At 38.3% G+C, this 19,294-nt stretch overlaps 1 protein-coding gene across 2 annotated transcripts in view; it reads left to right on the top strand.

Moving 5' to 3' along the window:
• LOC137997164 (uncharacterized) overlaps positions 1–18,237 on the top strand; it is a 32,680-nt gene extending 14,443 nt beyond the window's left edge. For both annotated transcript variants that reach the window (XM_068842990.1, XM_068842991.1), the window contains exons 7-8: positions 202–283; positions 16,610–18,237. In XM_068842990.1, the coding sequence (XP_068699091.1) occupies positions 202–283; positions 16,610–17,004 (477 nt within the window). In that variant the 3' untranslated portion in view covers positions 17,005–18,237. The remainder of the gene's footprint in view (positions 1–201; positions 284–16,609) is intronic.
• Positions 18,238–19,294: the final 1,057 nt, after the last annotated feature.

The raw sequence follows: 19,294 nt of genomic DNA, 5'->3' as shown, positions 1-19,294 counted from the left end.
ACAGTCGTTTTCTTGAAAATGAATTGTTATCAATAATTTAATTCAGCTCTTTGGCTGGAACCTCAATTGTTTATGATGTGTACCTTTCGAACCATACTCTAATTCTTGTGCTGGTGAGGTAAATTATACACAGTCGTGAGCTTCTCAAACATGACTTGAAATCTTTCAAATTCAAATGGTTTGTTTGCACCTTCTCATCAGAAATTTTGTCTAAAGCACAACTGCGCGTGTCCAGATGGGTGTCCAGAAGATCCTACAAAAAGATCGTCGGTGACAACTCCTAGTAAGTAAATATGTTTTTTTGGTAGAAGTGGTGCTAAGTTTAAACACGTTCTTCCAAGATTTCACCGGCAAATATATGTTTACATAGAAAAGAATAAAGTAAGAAAGGGCGGTGAGAATTCGTGGTGTAAAAAAGTTAACCCGATCCCCAAATTTGGTTACAACAGATACAAAAATCGAAATACCCATGGTATTTAACCAATATTTACACGCGATGTATAGTTAGCAACGATTCATCGAAGTGGAGGTGGCTAGTGGCGGTTATTTACCTCGCCGCTTCGCAGCTCGGGCCACCGACACTGGGGTGAATAGTTGTTTTAGTATATACTGAAGAGTGAAGGAATATAGCACAAAAAGGTGTTTGATTTATTGCTGCTGAGATTACAACATTTTCGGGCGAATTGCTCGGAGGTGAATGGCAAGGGATATCCGGCTTCGCGGCTCGGTAAATATCCACCACTAGCCACCGACACTGAGGTGAATAGTTGATTTAGTATATACTAAAACGGTGAGATAAGATAGCACAAAAAGATGATTTTAACTCATTTATTCCTGCACAGATTACAACATTTTCGGGCGCGAATTCAGTGCGAATTGCTCGGAGGTGAATAGCGAAGGATATCCAGAGTTTGAGTAGCCAATCAGCGTGCAAGTTCAACGCTATCCACTGTTTTAGTATATACTAACAATGGATATCCGGAGTTTGAGTAGCCAATCAGCGCGCGTGTTCAACGCTATCCACTGTTTTGGTATATACATATATGCTATCCGGCTGGGAGGTCCCTTTAGGGAAAAACTGTGCTCGAGGTCTTGAGTACGGCCCGAGGCCGCAGCCCGAGGGACGTACTCAAGGCCGAGGGCACAGTTTTTCTCTATACGGACCGACCTAAGCCGGTGAATAACGCATTTATTTCTTCTGCTTTTTTTTGTCTGAAAATGAACAGGGCAAACTGGTTTGCAAAAAGTCTTTCTCCGCGCTCTACGTCGCACTGTCACAGTTGAAATTAACTTATAACTTAAAAAAGCGCTCCGATCGCAAAGCTCAAAGAAAAATGATAGATTAACGGTAAAACAGAACTTCAAATATATCTTGGTGCAATAAATATATAAAAAGAAACAAACAGTTATATTTCATGGCATGCACAGAGAATCGAGCTAAACAAACTAAACAATGATGTTTGAAAAAATCGTACAAACAGGCCAATAATTTTCTACGTAAATTTCTAAGTATCCGATTGAGGCCCCCCTGTGGAAAAAGAGTTATAACTTGTTAAAATTAGTTCACTGCGTTGCGCTTTGTTTGACTATTTTAGCGACGAATCCGTACTTTCTTTAATGAAGCAAAATAGAACGAGAGTATAAAATAGAACTCCAAAGAAATTTAAATAACGGATATCAACCGAAAAACTGAGCTCAAAGGACTTCTCTACAGTTAGTTGTTTTAGTTAAATGGCATGTCAACAGTTCACGAAAAACAACGCGAAAAACCACAGCGTCGCGATGTGTTTGTTTGCCTATTTTAGCTAGGAATCCGTATATATCTTAAACAAGTCAATATAAAACGAAAGTATAAAATAGACCTCCAAAGAAAATAACGGATGTCAACCGAAAAAGCGAGTTCAAAAAGTTGTTTTAATTTCAACGGCGTTTCAACAGTGCAAGAAGACCACCAACTTGAAAACAGGAAACCAGCAAAGTGCTGTCATCAAAATCATGTGAATACTTGACGGTCTTTTTGAAGAATAACCAGGCCTTTTTCTTCTCTTTGCAACGGTCAGCAAGCGAAAACGTGCATTTTAAGAGGTGAAATCTACCGTTTCGTCGCGCCGTAGTAAAAACATTCTCAATTAGCCACGACAGTTTCAGCACGGAACAGATTTCGGACCGTGGTCCGTATCGTAAAAAGCTGGACCGGCTACGAGCGCGCGATTAGCCAATCAGATTCAAGGATTTAGGATTCCGGCCCACTAAGATGCTTCAGAAAAAAATAATATATAGTGATAATGTCCAAATATGGTCATAGCGCGCTCAATATTCGTCGCGCGTACTCAACAGATATCCTGCGATATACATAATTTTGTGTGTCGCGGAGAAAAATGGTAGGCCTTTCAGCTTTTTTGCCAATAAACGTAGAAAATTGTACTTTGTCATCAATCATCAATCTTGCGGAATATCGCCTGATTTTAGCCAACTAGTCGGCCTACAGCCTCGCCGGCTACGTATCAGGCGATATTCCGCGCGATTTCGCAGGATAATTGTTAAATATTAGCTTATAGTTTTAATCTCTGGCTTTTCAGCCTTTTTGCTCACCTCAAATAGGGAAAAGCCTAATTGGTTTGTCTTCTGCAACCTTATAACCAAATATTGATGAGGTTTTTGTTATATCAGGGACAGAACACTGACTCCGCTATACGACGATTTAACGAACGACGATTTAACGAACGATTTAAAGCTACAAGAATAATGTAACTGCTTTTTAAAGGACGAAAATATGCAAAATGTGACTTCAAATGACTGACCTCACTGACAGGCACTGATACCCAACAACGCGCGTAACCTACAAATTCGTGAATTATCTTCTTTTATATTTGCCACTGATTGATCGATCGATGGAATACGCTGACTCTCAGAATTATCTGAAGTATCTTAAACGAGAAGTTTCAAGTTTATTTCTTTCTTTAAAATATTAAGTAACAATGGGAGCGACCCGCAGGTAGCATAGCTAATCGAGGCAGGTCGTTCGATAGATTCAACTATGTAAGATCCACATGTAGATTCATTATGTAGTGTAAAGAAAAAAGGAGGGAAAGGCATGAGCTATTTTAAGTGAAATAAATAAGAAATAACGTGATTTAAAATTTACAGTAAATTACAAAATAAGGACGGTATAACTAGTATTTTTTCAGTTTCGATATTATCAATTTCAGTGTAGTCATCTTCAGTTATTAATATGTCGAATAATATATTTTTCATCTTATTTTTGAGACTTTTAACAATTTTCTTATTCTTTCAGTATCTCATTCCAAAATCTGTTTTTTTTTGCAAGTCAATTCTAGAGTGTTTTGAATAAAAAATTTGAGATGTTGATGAACGAGTGAAAAAAAAGGGCATAGACCTCTTTCACAATGCGGCCAAATAAAATGTTCCTTTGTTTTAATGCTAATGAGCCTTTCTAGCCTCGCTACGTCGAGCAAATCTCAAAAGAATTTTTGTTTCAAAGTGAGGGCAGTAGGTCTAAATAACAGAAGTACAAAAGAATGTCAATGTGGTCGCCATTTATGAAAGTGGTCTTTATCGGTTTATCTTTATAAGCAGCAAAATTGATTAATTTAAGCGTAGTACACGTTTCTGGAAAATAACAACCTTATTTAGATGTGTTCTTTGAGGAGTGGCCCCACGAGATAACTCCATAGGAAAAACAGCAAATAGCTAATGCTAGTCGAGGCAGGCGGCCTAAGGTAACAGCAGCCAGTTAAGCATTAACTAAATTACTGTTTACAAGATGTAAAAGAAAATTTCATTCACTAGGAAAGTAAATTGCGCGCACCGGTTGCGGGTTCGAACCCCGGCCGGATCAAACCTCAGGATCTTAAAATAACTGAGGAGAAAGTGCTGCCTTTGTAATTTCATCTGCAAATGGTTAGACTTTCAAGTCTTCTCGCATAACGACTGTAAACCGTAGGCCCCGTCTCACAAATACCTTCTATGTTCATAGGTTCCCTGTGGGACGTTAAAGAACCCACACAGTATTCAATAAGAGTAGGGGATGTAGTCCCCGGTGTTGTGGCTGTCCTGTTGTCTCCAGCAGAAGTGGCCGGCTTGGCGTGATGTTTCTGAAAAGGCTTACTGTGTATGACGCCACCTAAGCAGAAACAGCCATAAGCCAAAAAGGGACTTTGCTGAGTGCAGGAACTTGTAAATGTAAATGTAGATGTAGATTGCATGTTGAAAGATAGCAATGTTTATTAAAAACTGAACTACGGACATCACATTTCAGCATTTTCATTGGCTCGCCGGACACAGGTTATCAGCTCATATACATGCACTACCAAATATGGTCAATGAACACAGCAGCAAATACACAGTTTTGCGGCTCCGAGAAAAAATGGCCAAATAAATTCCATATAAAAGAGTTGTGATGTTGGGGTTTTCAATAAAACAATTATTCTACTACTTATTGTTAAATATATTATAGTACGCACCGGGTGTCAACAATGTAGCAGTTACAATACACAGAAAGAAAATAGATAAATAAATAATTAAACTGAAGAAACCAGGTGAAAAATTAAAATGAAGTACAATGAATCGAGTTTAACGTGAACAATTTGCAAATAGTCTAATCAAGATAGATGCCTCAACATAATCATCCTCAGCCTCAAATATGGAAAAAAGCATCTGTTAAATTGGTTTGTTAAAATTCATGTTTAAGAAGTTTATGGGTCTCAACTGAAAGTGAATTTCATAGTTAAGCTCCGAAACTCGCAAAAGTCCTCTGATTTTGATCTCGAGGTTCTCATGTAAGACTTTCCAAAGGAGGAGAATCAAGTTTTGTGACTGTGCTTATCATTAGCTTTGATAAAGAGATCAGTTATGTGAGAACGAGTATTTTTTGAAGAAACATCATACATTACAGGCCATTGCAGGCAAGACTTGTGTAACGTAAGCCATATTCGAAGGAAGAGTTTTGGAAGAGATGAAGAAAGGGACTGCGTCAGAGATCTTGTTTCAAAGAAATACATCAAACGAAGACTACGTTTTTTTAGTAAGAGAATTTTGTTTAAATGAACTTTGGCAGCATGGACCCAAGCAGAAAAACCATAGGACAAGTAAAGCAAAATAGATAGATACTGTCTAAGACAAGCAATTACTCCGACAATTTTACTTATTTTCAGTGCAATATTGTCGATGTGAAATTTCCAGTTCAGGTTACTGTCCAGTAGAATTCCAAGGAATTTAACATGAGTCTTACATTCAAGAGCGATAAACTCTTGGATACTGTTATCGATCATTTAATAATGACTCAGTGGTTTATCCTAAGTTGTTATGTGTGAAAAATAACAAAGTTAGTCTTAACGTTAGCTTATCAGCATTAAGCCAGTCAAAAAAATTTCCCAGTTCACTGTTCACTGTTGCCTCGACAGATTTCAGATTCTTGTCAGCATACATTACAGTGGTATCGTAGGCAAAGAGAAAGAATGATAGCTTGGATGAAGTATTAAAAATATCATTCATATAGATCAAGAAAAGTATGGGTCCCAACACAGAGCTGTGAGGAACTTCATAAGAAATCTTATTAATCACAGATTGTTTAGAGTTCAATTCAGTAACCTGTGAACGGTCAAGGAGATATGAGAAAATGTGGGTTATTGTCCAAGCGTCAGGTCAAGATGGCCAAGTTCTTTTTTTGGAAAAAAGAACGAGGCCAATATCCAGCCTTATTATATGGCTCTGTCTTACGAGGACTGGGAACTACAAAATTCACGAATTTGATTGGCTAAAATCGATATTGACCGCGGTCTAGATTTTCCCATCTAGACCGGCATCTGGGCCGGTAATGTTTTGCGGTGAAAAGATGCAAACTAAAATGCAAAAATATTGAGTATTTTCTTCTACCAATATTTATTTATGGAAGTGCCAAACAGCATGATGACAAAAGAGAGGATGACGAACAAACTTTGACAGAATTAAGTTCAGCTCATCGCCACTCATCGCCGTTCGCAAGCAAAATGTCGGTTACTACAAACCAGTTACATTAAACGAATAAAATTGTTCTTGTTTGCCATATAATAAACATCTTATTAACCGAGCTTAGTCAGTCTGTATGGGAGAATCTTGACCTCGGTCGTGTGTACAGACCTCACTGCGTTCGGTCTGTACTCACGACCTCGGTCAAGATTCTCCCATACAGACCTCCTGCTCGGTTAATAAGAGCTAAATCTTGACCAAACAAACTTGGTGAATAAAGGATTTATTATATGGGATAAAGCACCAAAAAATTATCTTTGATCTTGCGGGACCAAGCCAGAAATCCCTCACTGGCAAGATAGCTCCATCTTGCCCGCTCGGGTAGCTAGTCATATAATAATATTCTGTATGCTATTGACGATGTCCAGGATAGCAAATTGAGTAGCATGCTTTTCACGAAAACCGTATTGAAATTTAAAAAGGATATCATTTCTGTCAAGAAAGACTTTCAGTAGATGATACATAGTTTTTTTTTTCAAATATTCGGTTGAAAATGGAGAGTAAAGATATTGGCCGGTAGTTTCCAGGGTCCGTTTCATCATCGCTCTAAAAAAGATGGAAATGACTTTTGTTCGCTTTAGTTTCGCTGGGAATACGCCAGTTTCCATCGACATATTTACTATATCAGCTAAAGGACCAGACACGATGTGCTTAGAACCGGATAATATGCGAACTAGACAAAAAAAAGCCATAAGCTTATTGCTAGGAATGCATAATGTCTCGTTTACTATGTCAGCTGGGGAAACCGGATCACAAAATGAGGAGTTTGGGTTTGTTGCCGGACACCGTGTGGATATCAATGAAGGCTTCTAGAAAGTCTGCACCGACAAGGAGATCTATGGCGCCACCCGAAAGGTGTAGCTTGTCACAAACGTTCTTGAGATGAGGGTAGTGTCGCAGTAATTCTTTGGCCTTTTAACAGTGTACACTTGGAGGTCTTCTTAATATGCTCGTCAGCAGGTGAGGCAACAGTTACCTGTGATGCTTCACTTTTCTTCTTCCCACCAGCCAAATTCATGGTCAGATGTGTTGCTGTTCAACTCAACCCAAGTCGTCTGGCTGCATTCTTTGCGAGAAGACTGGTTTTGGCTCCAGAGTCGAACATGGCAAGGACTTCAACAAATTACCCGTTTCCGTTCATGACTCCAACTTTTTGAACAGGGCAGAAACCAGTGATCAGCTCTAACTTCTCTTTGTGATGGAAAGCATTTTCTTGTATGTTACCATTCGAGGGGACCTGGCAATGACTTTGAAAATGAGATGCTCTTGGATTTAGATTTGAACTCGTTTCGCCAATCTTTTCATTGTGAAGAGAACGGTGGTGGTTTTTCTGTATTTGTCGCTTGTTGAGCCGTCTGGTTTCCTGCGGTTGCTTGTATGGTGCCTTTTAAGACATTTACGATATCGACAATTTTGCTTTACAATCTCCCATCTATGACTGATAGTTAACAGGACAGGCAGCGAGGTGATGTTTAGTTTTACAGTGAAGTGAACATGTGTTATTAGGCTGATTTAGCAACAGAACGGGAAAATCAGTGGCGACGTCGCGCGCAGCAAAACTACCAATGAGAATTTAGAATAGAGAAGAAAAGAGTGGAGTCTATTCTATTCTGAATTCTCATTGGTGTTTTTTTGTGCGCACGCCGTCGCCACTGACGTTCTCGTTCTGTTGCTAAATCAGCCTCTTATCGGGTTCTTCGCCACTTGCGGCATTGTTCTCTGTTTTTCTTGGGGTCCTGTATCGGCGACCCTCTTTTCTGTCTTTGGACACGGTGTTATTTTTATCCCTTGAACGAACACTTGCTTCTACGTGCAACCAGGTGATGAGGTTACTGACAGTTTCCTCTTCACCTTCTCTTTTAATTTATCATCCAAAATGGTAATTATCGTTGGGATCCAGCTTGGAAAAAAAGTTGAGGCATATGAAATGGCTTATGGCTGTTTATTTCGAGTAGTTCATCCATTAGTTTACTTTTGTCTGCAAATTCTGTGTCCAATATTTTCCACGCGCTATCAATGGTTTACAAGGTTTTACCTGATCAGACCACCACAATCCTTTCGGGAAGGCATTTCGGAACGATTGCAGTTGTTCATCTTTATCTTGTTCGTATTTCTTCATCCAATGATTGAATTCTTTTTTCCAGGTAGCATAGGATCTGCGACTGCCGTCCCATGTTGGTACCAGTAATCGTTGCAGACCACTAGAGTTTGGTTTTGGCCTTAAGGGGTCCGCCATTTTCGTCACTGCTGATGTCATGGATGACATTGAAGCTGTCAAGGTCTTCAAGGTTTCAGAGACCTTTGAAGACGTTTCAGTGGAATCTTGTTTCTTTTGATAAGCAGCAGATTTTAAGGCAATCTGAAGGAAATCAGCTTTTACTTTGTCTCCAAGTTTCTTTGTTGTCAACAAAGGTTCCTCCTCCTCATCAACCATTCTGTCTAAAATGGTTTCTTGTTGCTTCTTGACGAACCTGTATCTTGTCTCCACTTGACTGAATGCTGCCCCTAGGGTTTTTAATTACGGCCTCACTGAAAAGGCTATTTCAAATTCTTCTACTAGTTCGTAAAAGATAGTTACCGCGTTTTCCATTTTCCCTGCGAGGGTCTTCGCGTTTACTTAAGGCGGCATCTTACTTAGTAGTCTCGAAAGATACGATGTGGCGAATTTTCATTAGTAAGCGAATTGACTGCGTACGCAACGGCCTTCTTCTTCAAACATGAAAACTGACAACAATTCTTCACCTTACCCCAGTCCCTGGCATTCATTCTCTATCGCTGCACTCAGCCGAATAGAAAATATTTCCTATATCAACACTGGAGACAGAAGGAGGGAGCCGACCAATCATCTGCCCAGCCGCGTTTATTGTACAAACAACATTGAGGTCTACGTAAGAACAAAATAGCCAAAAGGACTCTTATGATACAATTCAGTAAACTATATCAAAACACTGAGAAAAACAAAAAAGACAGCGCCGTGATTAAGCCGAATACGCAAACCAGTAAAAAAAACTCCTTCTGTGAGAAAAATACTGGAAACGTATTCTCCAAACCAATACAAAATCAACTAAAACGACCCCTGGAGTTCAGAGGTCGCAAAAAATGTAAACAACACCGAAGTAGAAATGAAAACGTCCCCGAGAAAAGCAACGTAGATGACTGATTGGCGTCAAGTGAATATCACAGTCCAAAAGGGTAGAGGATGGGTTGTTCTGTTGCTAAACCAGGCTATTGTACAATTGTCAGGGACTTGGGTAAAGTAAAGAATTGTTGTCATTTTTCATGTTTGAAGAAGAAGAAGACCGTTGCGTACTCAGTCAATTCGCTTATTAACGAGAATTTGTCACATCGTATCTTTCATAATTCCGCTTCGGAATCTGTTATCACCTCTGGAAAAAAAAGATTCCGATGAATCTCAATAAATGAGGAGACGACTACACAAAAGGAATAGGCGCAGAACTCGACTTTTCCCCTCTTCAGCACGTTGTCTGGTGACCTTCTGCTTTTAGCAGGAATTTTGTCATTGATCCGGTCCGAATTTTGTCAATCCGATCCGATCGGTTCCGATCCGGTCCGGTCCGACCCGGTCCGATCCGGTACAATACAATACAATATTCTTCATTTAACGAAGGTGACGTAATAAACCCAATGAGTTATCTACCTTACGGCCTTAACAACGGTACAAAATACACATATAAAACAATGCCTAATCAGCAATATACGACTTATTACAAGAGAAACTAAAGGTAGACAAATGTAAGGTTTAACATAGATATAAGGCGCTATAAACTAATTAGCTTCTAATACAGTTACAATAAAGAGAAACAACGACACTCATAACACGTTAATTCTTTAAGATGAGAAACATGTCTAGCAAACTTAAGGAATAGGGTAAAGAGTTAATGCTTAAAATTATTTAATCTAGATGAAAAAATAATAGAAGGAGGAGATACACAAGCTATTTGCTTAAGATCAGTGTCAAGGCAATTATAAAGAGTGGCAGCAGAGTAAGCAAACGCGCTTTCTAGAATTAGACCGTGGGTAGTGAACTTGGAGATTAAAAGCGCAAGCTCTAGTGCGCAAACCAGTTGAACGAACGGAAGACAAGAAATTGAATCACGTTTAAGACAAACAAGAGCATCAGGATTATTAAAAATAGTGAATAAAAGTACAAGTTTTATAGTTAGTTTTATAAGGTCGAAAATAGGAAGCCATTTGAGTTTGGAAACATAAGCTTACAGATGGTTGAGAGAAGTCGGCATCAAGGAGCAAGCTAGCGGCACGTTTTTGAAGGCGAACAATAAATAACTAAAACAATTGCCCCATGCACTCGAACAATAGATAGCGAGCTAGGTAATTGTATTTTATGCACAAGCCTTCGCGGAGATGTTTTAGACTTTCAAAACTTTCTATAGTTCATTCCCGGAAAACTTGAAATTCTTAAAGAGATTGCGACTGCAAAAAAAGCACTTCCAAAATTTTATCGCATGTAGGCCGTATTACTTTAATTTTATATGCTGCTGATGTTTATGGTTGATTAATATTTAATTTCATATTTAGTATTTAAGTGCAATTAAGCGTGTACATATAGGGAAAAAATACATGAATATATTAGGTGTCACTGTAATATGATAACAATTAAGAAAATAAAAGGATGCGAATAGTGTAAGAATAGTATTGTAATAGGCCATTTCCGAGTTCGTGTTCGCGTCTTCTTCAAAGCGAGTCTGGGTGCAAAGTTTTTCTTATGAAAATTAGTTTTCATTCATATGCAAAGTAGAACTAATTACCATCACAAAAACTTCGCACTTAGACTCGCTTTGAAGAGGAGGAAGACATGAACTCGGAAATGGCCTATTGACAGTGGTGTAAGTAACCAGTATTTTAAGTACTGTATGTAAGTTATGTAATCAACCGTATGTGATATAGTGTAAAAAAAAGCAAAAAAAAATTAACAACCCACGAAAAACCTAAAATAAATAAATAGAGAGGTTATGAATACAACAGTTGAAGAAACGTAGAGCACAGAGATGATTGAGAAATGTTTGATCCTTCTTAAGAGAGACAATCGACTGTTGACAATTGAACTTATATTATCGATATTTTTCTCCCATGTAAGATGACAATCAAGAGTGACACCAAGTAGTTTAGCATGCTGAACTTGTTCAATTAACTTCCCATTAATCATGACATTAAGAGAATGATCATTTAAACGATGAATTTTTTTTCGTTTACATTAGCCCATGCAAACACGCCAGAAGCGTCACGATTAAAGCGAGCGTTTAACTAGTGGATAGTAGAGCTAGATTGAGTTATTGGAGTACCATCAGAAAACAAAGTGAGAGTAGTGTTCTGTGGGGAAAATAAAAAGAGGTCATTTACGAATAATAGAAAGAAAAGAGGACCAAGAATGCTACCATGCGGAACACCGACAGATACAGGCAGAGTGTCAGATAGTGTACCTTTAAAGTTAGTACATTGAAAACGATAAGAGGGATAAGAAGAAGTGACTGAACAGTGGAAGATGAACAGCCATAGATTTGAAGTTTTGAAAGAAGAATGCTATGATTTACAAGGTCAAACGCCTTTTTAAGATCGACTAACAAGAACCCATTCAGGACTCTGTTGTCCATATTGTTGAGAAGGCGATCGATAAGATCAGTAACAGCAAGCTCGCAAAAGCGAGACTTTCTGAAGCCAAAATGGGAATCGGAGAGCAGGTTATTTTCAGTAAGAAAGTTATAAAATGAAAGGTAGACATGGCGTTCAAGAATCTTTGAGAGAATAGCAAGAACAGAAATGGGTCGTTAATTAGAGCGGACAAATAGAGAACCCTCTTTAAATTTAGGCGATACTTCAGCCTTTTTCCAAAGGTCAGGAAAAGAGCCCGATGAGAGGCTAAGGTTAAAAATTGTTGTTAGAAAAGACGCAATAGAAGGAGCCGATAATTTCAGAAAATACCCACTAAGTCCATCTAAGCCTACGGTTTTTCCAGTGGGTAGATGACGAAGACTATCAAGAACAAAGACAGATGTGATTGGAGGTATGGTAAAAGAAACTCCCAGTGGAAGCTTGGGCCTAGCGAAGTCCTTCAGATAACCCCAGTTTGGAGTCGTACTTGGGTTTTTGTTAAGCACAAATAAGGAAGATATATTGACAACATGAGCAAGTTAGCAATATCAATATGACTATCAAACTTATTCCATCAACCAACAGATGGCTTGGTAGATTAAAATTGAGAAGGAACCAAGTTGCGGATTATCATGATCACGTTTAGCTTTCCTTATTAAATGGACAACTTTATTGCGCCCCAGACGATCCTGGTTTTGCCAACGGCCAATAGGTAGTTTGCCTTCGTCTCCTGCAGAATTTGCGACAGCAATAGTCGAGTATTTTAACTGATGTGTACTGACTCAGATCGACCCCCATTTCTTTCTTACATTTATTCGAAAATCATGCAGGCGCTGAGGAACTCACAAAAAAACTTGGAGCGTAGTGTTACTCATTTCCAGATTTCATATGTTCGTACAAATATTAACAAAAAACTACCGGTATTTCAAAAAGAAAGAGTGTTTCGTTTCCAGAATGGTAAGGGTAGGAGAAAAGACAAAATACTGTAGTGTGGATCACTTGGTATGTCATTGAAACTGCCGAGAAATAAAATACAATGTACAAGCTTGAAAGGTAACTATTATAATTCGCGCACTGAAATAGATAAAGGCAGCTTATCGGAGCTATTCACTACTTCCCCATTCCCACAATGCAATACGTTGTGGAGAGTTCTTTGCATAAAATTAATACAAGTCATTTACTCTTGGGACTGTATTATATGCTTCAGTGAACTGGATATGAATTGTTTTAATGCAAATAACCCCCATTTGTGGAAATAGCGAATTGCAGGGTGGTACTACTGACCTTGTCTGTTTTTCTAACCGTTTCGATTGATCAATTTAGTCGATGGGATTATGCCCATTAACCATTAAAGAGAAGGAGAGATACTTGTATTGTTCATTTCCGCAATACATCGAAGCATTAAGTCTTCAAATACCTATTTTACCTTTAAATATCACTGCATGACATTTCAATTTCCGTTTTCCGTGAATCTTCTATTACATCTGTTACATGTGAACCATAGCAATTACTAGGTTCCTGGTTAACCCAATTTGTTGCTAAGACTCACTAGTGCGGAGATTACTTACATTACTAATCAGCACTAATTAACACGAAAAGAGGTAACTTGGGATTTTTCAACAATATATCGCTTCAATCTAACCCTAAATCATTCAGATATTCAAAAAGTCCTATTTTTGATCCATTTCCTTCAATTCGCTTTTGTGTTTGTTAGCATTATGATTTGGGATACTTCAGGTGCGCTTGTTAACAAGTTTGTTTTTGCTTCTCGTAGCTGTTTAGATTTCCAATTACAAGCTCTGTTTTGATTGGCCACTCTACCTCATTGTGTAAATAGTTCACCCTGAACTGTCAGTGGACAAAAAAGAGCTGGTAACAATACTGTCTACTGACATGAGTAAGGCGTTTGACTCGTTAAGCCACTCACTCTAAAAAAGTTGGATGCCTACGGTTTTAATAGCAGTTCACTTGAACTGATTAGATCATTTTTTGATAGCAGGCTAAACAGAGTAAAAATAGACGGCCACATGAGTGAATGGAGAATTATGGAGCGTGGTTGTCCTCAGGGATCGTCATTTGGCCTTCTCCTCTGGAACATGTTCCATAATGATATGGCATTTCATATCCCAGACTCAAACCTTACGCTCTATGCTGATGACCACCAATTATATGTGACAGGAGAAACCTATGAAGAAGTTGAATCTACTCTAGTGACTGAGGGCCAACAAGCATTGTTATGGTATAGGAGCAACTTTCTCTTGGCAAATCCAGAAACGTTTCAGTTTCTTACGATTAACCCAAGAAACATAGATGCAGATAAGAAGGGCAGCGCTCTCACCATCGCCAATGACGAGATCATGAAAACTGAACAAATCAAGCTACTAGGAGTAAATATAGACGAGAACCTTAACTTTACAAAACACATCAGCGAAATATGCACTAAAGCCAGCCAGAAAGTAGGAGTCCTCATGCGCTTGCGCATACTGTATAAAACAGCTATAATGCCACATTTAACATACTGTCATTTATTCTGGAACTTTCGCAAATCTTCAGATGGGCGGAAAATCGAACGCATCCAAGAGCGAGCCCTTCAAAACAACAACAGAGACATATGAGGAACTTCTTAAAGTTACCTACGCTTCATAATAGACGCTTACAGGACATAGCAATACTAATGTATAAATTAAAGAACAATCTAGTACCTAGCTACATATCTGAGGTATTTACTCGAAAGGGAACTCGTTATAACCCTAGGAATAGTGACTTTAAAATACCACGATTTAATACTATACGCTATGGTAATCACACACTTAGGTATCAAGGACCATATATCTGGTCCAAATTAGAAAATAGTATGCGTGAACTACCAAGCCTTAGCATCTATAAAACTAATATCCGTAGAGTTGACCTGGCCAGCCTAGTGGAAGAGAGTGGCAACTGCTGCAATCTTTGCAGCACGTGATTTTTTTATAGTTATCTGCATTGTACAAGCATTTTTTATGTTATCTAAATATTTGTTTTATTTTTTAATGCATAGTTTATCAGCTATACTTATTATGATACTGTACATAGTTTCTATTAATTTTGTAATAGTAGGAGTCCCCAATTAGCTCTATGAACTAAATACATTGACACGGTAATAAAGATTTTATTATTATTATTATTATTATTATTATTATTATTATTATTATTATTATTATTATTATTATTATTATTATAGGTTTCGTTTCGAAACAAAAAGAACTATTAAACATTGAGACCGAAAAAGTCATAACTGAAACGGAGAAAACAAAGTTAATACTGTATTTGTTTTGTAAATTCTTTAATCACGGAACAAGAAGTCAATTGAAATGACAATTTTGTACATGCACGCTCCTATAAATTAGAATCACTCGTTAAGGGTGAGAAGATAAGCACATCACAGTTGTAAAGCGATCAAGCGTGAAAGATGGAGCGAAGCACCGTGCACTGTTCATGTGCCAAAACAATTAAGGCAAAAGGGAGCACGAGCTAATCCATGGCTTTGCCAAAGAGTTCCCTTTTATGCACTTTATGTTTCGGAATCTAAGCTGACTAAAGACTGCCTTTCCTCGTGAGTAAATACCAATGGCACTTTAATGTTTTGAAACAAATAATTTTATTTCAGCCAGACTTCAATGAAAACAAAAGGGAGCATCGAAACAATGAATGAAAAAACTTAACCAGAGTTTTTGTCTTACGATAGAGCTCCGTCCCATTGATTTCCCAAGCCTTTGGAAGAATGGTGTCTTTATTCCCTGCCCAAGATAGGGACCAGGGACCACAACTCTCCGATCAGGGACCAGTTTGCAGTCTGGCCCTTCTTGCGATTGAGCGCTTTAAGGCCTGGGAACGAGGCTGGAGCAGCCAAACTTGAAATGATTTTCATTCTTGGACTTTTTCGCTTTGTACAGTAGTAGTTGAAGTCGCGGTGAAAGATAGTCAAACATCGCAAAGTCGTCAATATGCACATCATCCTCAAACCCTAGATCACTAGCCTTTAGAGTGGAAACTCGACGCTTTTTGGAAATCACCTTATCTTTCGCTAAGCACCGCGTAAATTTACATGTAGTGGCGTTGGGCTTGTTTGAAACTTTGCCTATCGGGAACACGGTGAGCGGTGTCAATATCCAACATCGAGATATCTTCGACTCCTAGTGCACGGAAAAGACGTAGGCATACTGAGGCAGCTGTCTGTTCGGCAGATTCTCTTTCTGCATGTCCCGGTAGTCCCATTATTTTCAGGTTATTTCTGTAGCTGTAATTTTCCAAAGCTTCGAATGCTTCAATGGCTGCTGTCAACTCTAAACACTTCTTTTCAACCAATTCCAGCCTTTCAATTTCAAGTTTCAAATCGTTTTTTGTCTTGTTTCTGAACGACATTAGATCTTCATATTCGTCACTGAGATATTCAATTGATTTCTTCTTCTCAGAAAATAAAGAGCCTTCGGGCTTCGTCGGCAATTTGCCTCCTTCAATCTTGTCAGGCAAACAGCTAATTTGAGCTTTATGTTCTGCTTCTTTGTCCATAAGAAGTTGATTTCCTTTAAAACTTTCTTGGATTGCTCGGATTTCTTCTGATTTTGACTCATAGCTAGAACAGTTCGCAAAAGCTAATAAAATTTGTAAAAAGCTAATAAAATTTTGAATTTTAGCAGAAAATAATGAAACACGTCTTCTCTAAGCTCGAGCACTAGTGTAGGGAATACAGATAGTAATTGCAATGTTCAATGACAGAGAGGATAATATTGCCAATTGTAAATTAAAGGCTCTTAAAACGTTCAAAAATTAGTTGGAAAGGTGAAAACGGTTAATGTTGGTTATTTCTTTGATGCAATAAATTACACAACCATCGTGAGAAGTTTAAAATCATCATTAACAACTTTTATTTCCTTCGGAATGACGGTAACCTTGATTCAATGTGGACATATTTTAGGTGATTCCCCTTCCTGGAAGAAAACCGTTGTACCAGTTGTTATCGCCGCTGGAGGCATCTTATTTGTTTTCATTGCAATTATTGCCATCGTTCGCTTGGTTAGGAGACGAAACATTCAAGCAGAACAAAGACCTCTGATTAATGGAGGAGACAACCAAGGACACGAACAAATAAACGTCCCTCCTGCAGCAGCTTCGGGACAGGCAGACGAATCTGCGGATAATGAGGAGTATTTCACTCCGCCGGTGTCGATGACTTCTAAACAATACAAACCAGTCAACGACAAGACCATTATTAGCGAACATAACTCCAATGGAAGCAAAGACACAAACAAACAGGGACCGCGCAGAGTAAGGGGCGGCGCGAGCCCTGCTAAACTAAACGTATTAGTTTGACAAAAACGTGAAGTGAAAGGACTGATTCCAATAATTATGTTTCAACATCAGTATCAGAGAAATTTATGCAAATATTCGTTTCTAATTGTTCTTGAGATTCAGTTCTGCATTTCTCTCATGAAAAGGAATATACAATTCATTGGGGATTTACGATTGAAAGCTTGATTTCTTTTGGCTTGATAACTTGCTCCAATTTCTTGCTGATAAACACTGGTCATGCAAATCTAGTGACTGAGATCACGTGTTCTCACCGCGTTAGCTGACGTTTGATCATTGAAAGGGAGAATTACTCGCAGAACGCTTCCACTTGTGTTTCTCTCCCACTCGATGAAATGTGCTGAATAAATTTGTTAATGGTGGAATTGATCATTGTGATGGGATAGTAAAGTCGTCTCAAGATGGAGCGCAGTGGCTTTGGAAATGCAGCAACGCCACACAGACAAACGCTACAAAGATTGCTTGCTCAAAACAACGATTCGTCATGCGCATGCCCTTCAAGTCTTCCACAACTGAGACTTTCAATCAGGAATGCACCAAACTACGCTCCATCTTTACGCGAATCGTTGTGACTTTTGTTTTTGTTTTTAGTTGAGCGTTGTTTTGCATGCGCATTTTTCGGTTGCTTTCAAACCACTGATGAAGACGGAGTAACCTCGAAACGTTTGGTTCATATTTTAAATTCTCGGGCGCAATTTTAAAGGAGAATTTCACTCCAAAATGAAAATCCTTTTTTTCCTATTAATAGAAATTTCAGGAGGAGAACAGCTTTCAACCAAAATTTCAATCTTGAAATAGCTTTATAACTTTGTGAAATCCTTGTTAAAAATACACACATGCAGGCAGCCATCTTGGATTATACATGACGTCATTGATCTCAACCTGATTTTTTGCGGGAAGCTTGAACACGCAAAGCTGTTGAGATTCCTCTTTGTATTCCAGTCATGCCTTTTTGTTCAGCAACATAAATTGCTCAAATGGATGAGAGGGACGAAACACCGATCATGTTATTCATATTTCTGAGAGAAAAGTGGGATCAGATGACCTCATGGCGGCTTGCATGTGTGTATTTTCAACAAGGACTTCACTAGGTTAGAAAGCTGTCAATATTGAAGTTTTGGTTAAAAGCTGTTCTCCTCATAATATATAGATTTAGCCAAGTCTAAAAGCGGAGCTCCCTGGTTATTTATTCTTTCTGTTTGTAGGGCTAGTGAAAATAAAGGGTTTCGAATTGTCCGCGTTTTGATGTTTCCGGATGCTGCTTCAAATAATTAAATTATTTTCTTTGCTTTCTTCTATAAAAAAATTCATTGCCTAACTAGTGAATCCCACGGTAAATTTTACGCGAAAAGCCGATATCGCATGAATCATGAAGCGATGAGTACGATATCAGTTTTTCGAGAGAAATTTACTTTGGAATTCACCAGTTTGGCAATGAATTGTTTTTGAACCGCATTAGTTTTAAAGAAAACAAGCACACCCTCGGCGAGCGAATGGAAAAGGAAAAAAGCCATTTCAGAGTCAACTGTCAATAGTCAACGAATAGGAATCCCGTAAATAGGAAGCCATTTAAAAAAGAAATAGTTCAAGGTCAAAGAAGAGTTTTACTGATGTACTTTATTCCACTTTATCTCTGAAAACGAGATCATTCACATTTTGATGTATTTCATTGAACACGGCAGGTTGGCTCGGAACAAGAATCGGCAAAATACGGCAATGCAACCAAGAAAGGACGAACTTCAAACAAGATCGCTCCAATACTTAAATATCGTTTAGATGCTTTAAACAAACTTCTGGAAAAACAAGTTAGTGAAATTCCCCCTAATTTTACGAGAACTCATTGCGATTACGTGTTTATAACATAAGAGCAATGTCGAAGCACATCGCAAAACCAGTTGGGCAAACGGCTTAAGAAAACTCAAGTTGCTCGACCGCATTTTAGAGCAAAACAAACAAACAAATCAACTTCTTCTTTATGTCCAAAAGAGTGCAGATGATTGTTATTTACTTTCAAATGACAATAAAAAATCTATTTTCATTCCTGAACAAAGGAAAAACCAATAAAAACAATTTTTGAAATAACAAACAGTTTAGTGCCCACGGAAAGAATTTGTGGAGTAACTTCTCGCACTACGTATGAGCTATTACGGATATTCTGTTTTGTTGTTGCCGTTCTCCTTTGCTCTCCTTTCGTTTCTTTTGTTAATCATAGGTCCTCCAGGCATCATGTAACCTTATCAGAGCTTCTAAAGATATGCCATAAAATTGCAATACAGCAGCTCTAAGCAAATTA

The sequence above is a fragment of the Montipora foliosa genome, chromosome 3 (genome assembly GCF_036669935.1).
Source record: "Montipora foliosa isolate CH-2021 chromosome 3, ASM3666993v2, whole genome shotgun sequence".
Classification (NCBI taxonomy): domain Eukaryota; kingdom Metazoa; phylum Cnidaria; class Anthozoa; order Scleractinia; family Acroporidae; genus Montipora; species Montipora foliosa.
Note: the sequence above shows the minus strand (reverse complement) of the source record. Positions and strands in the feature narration are given on the sequence as shown.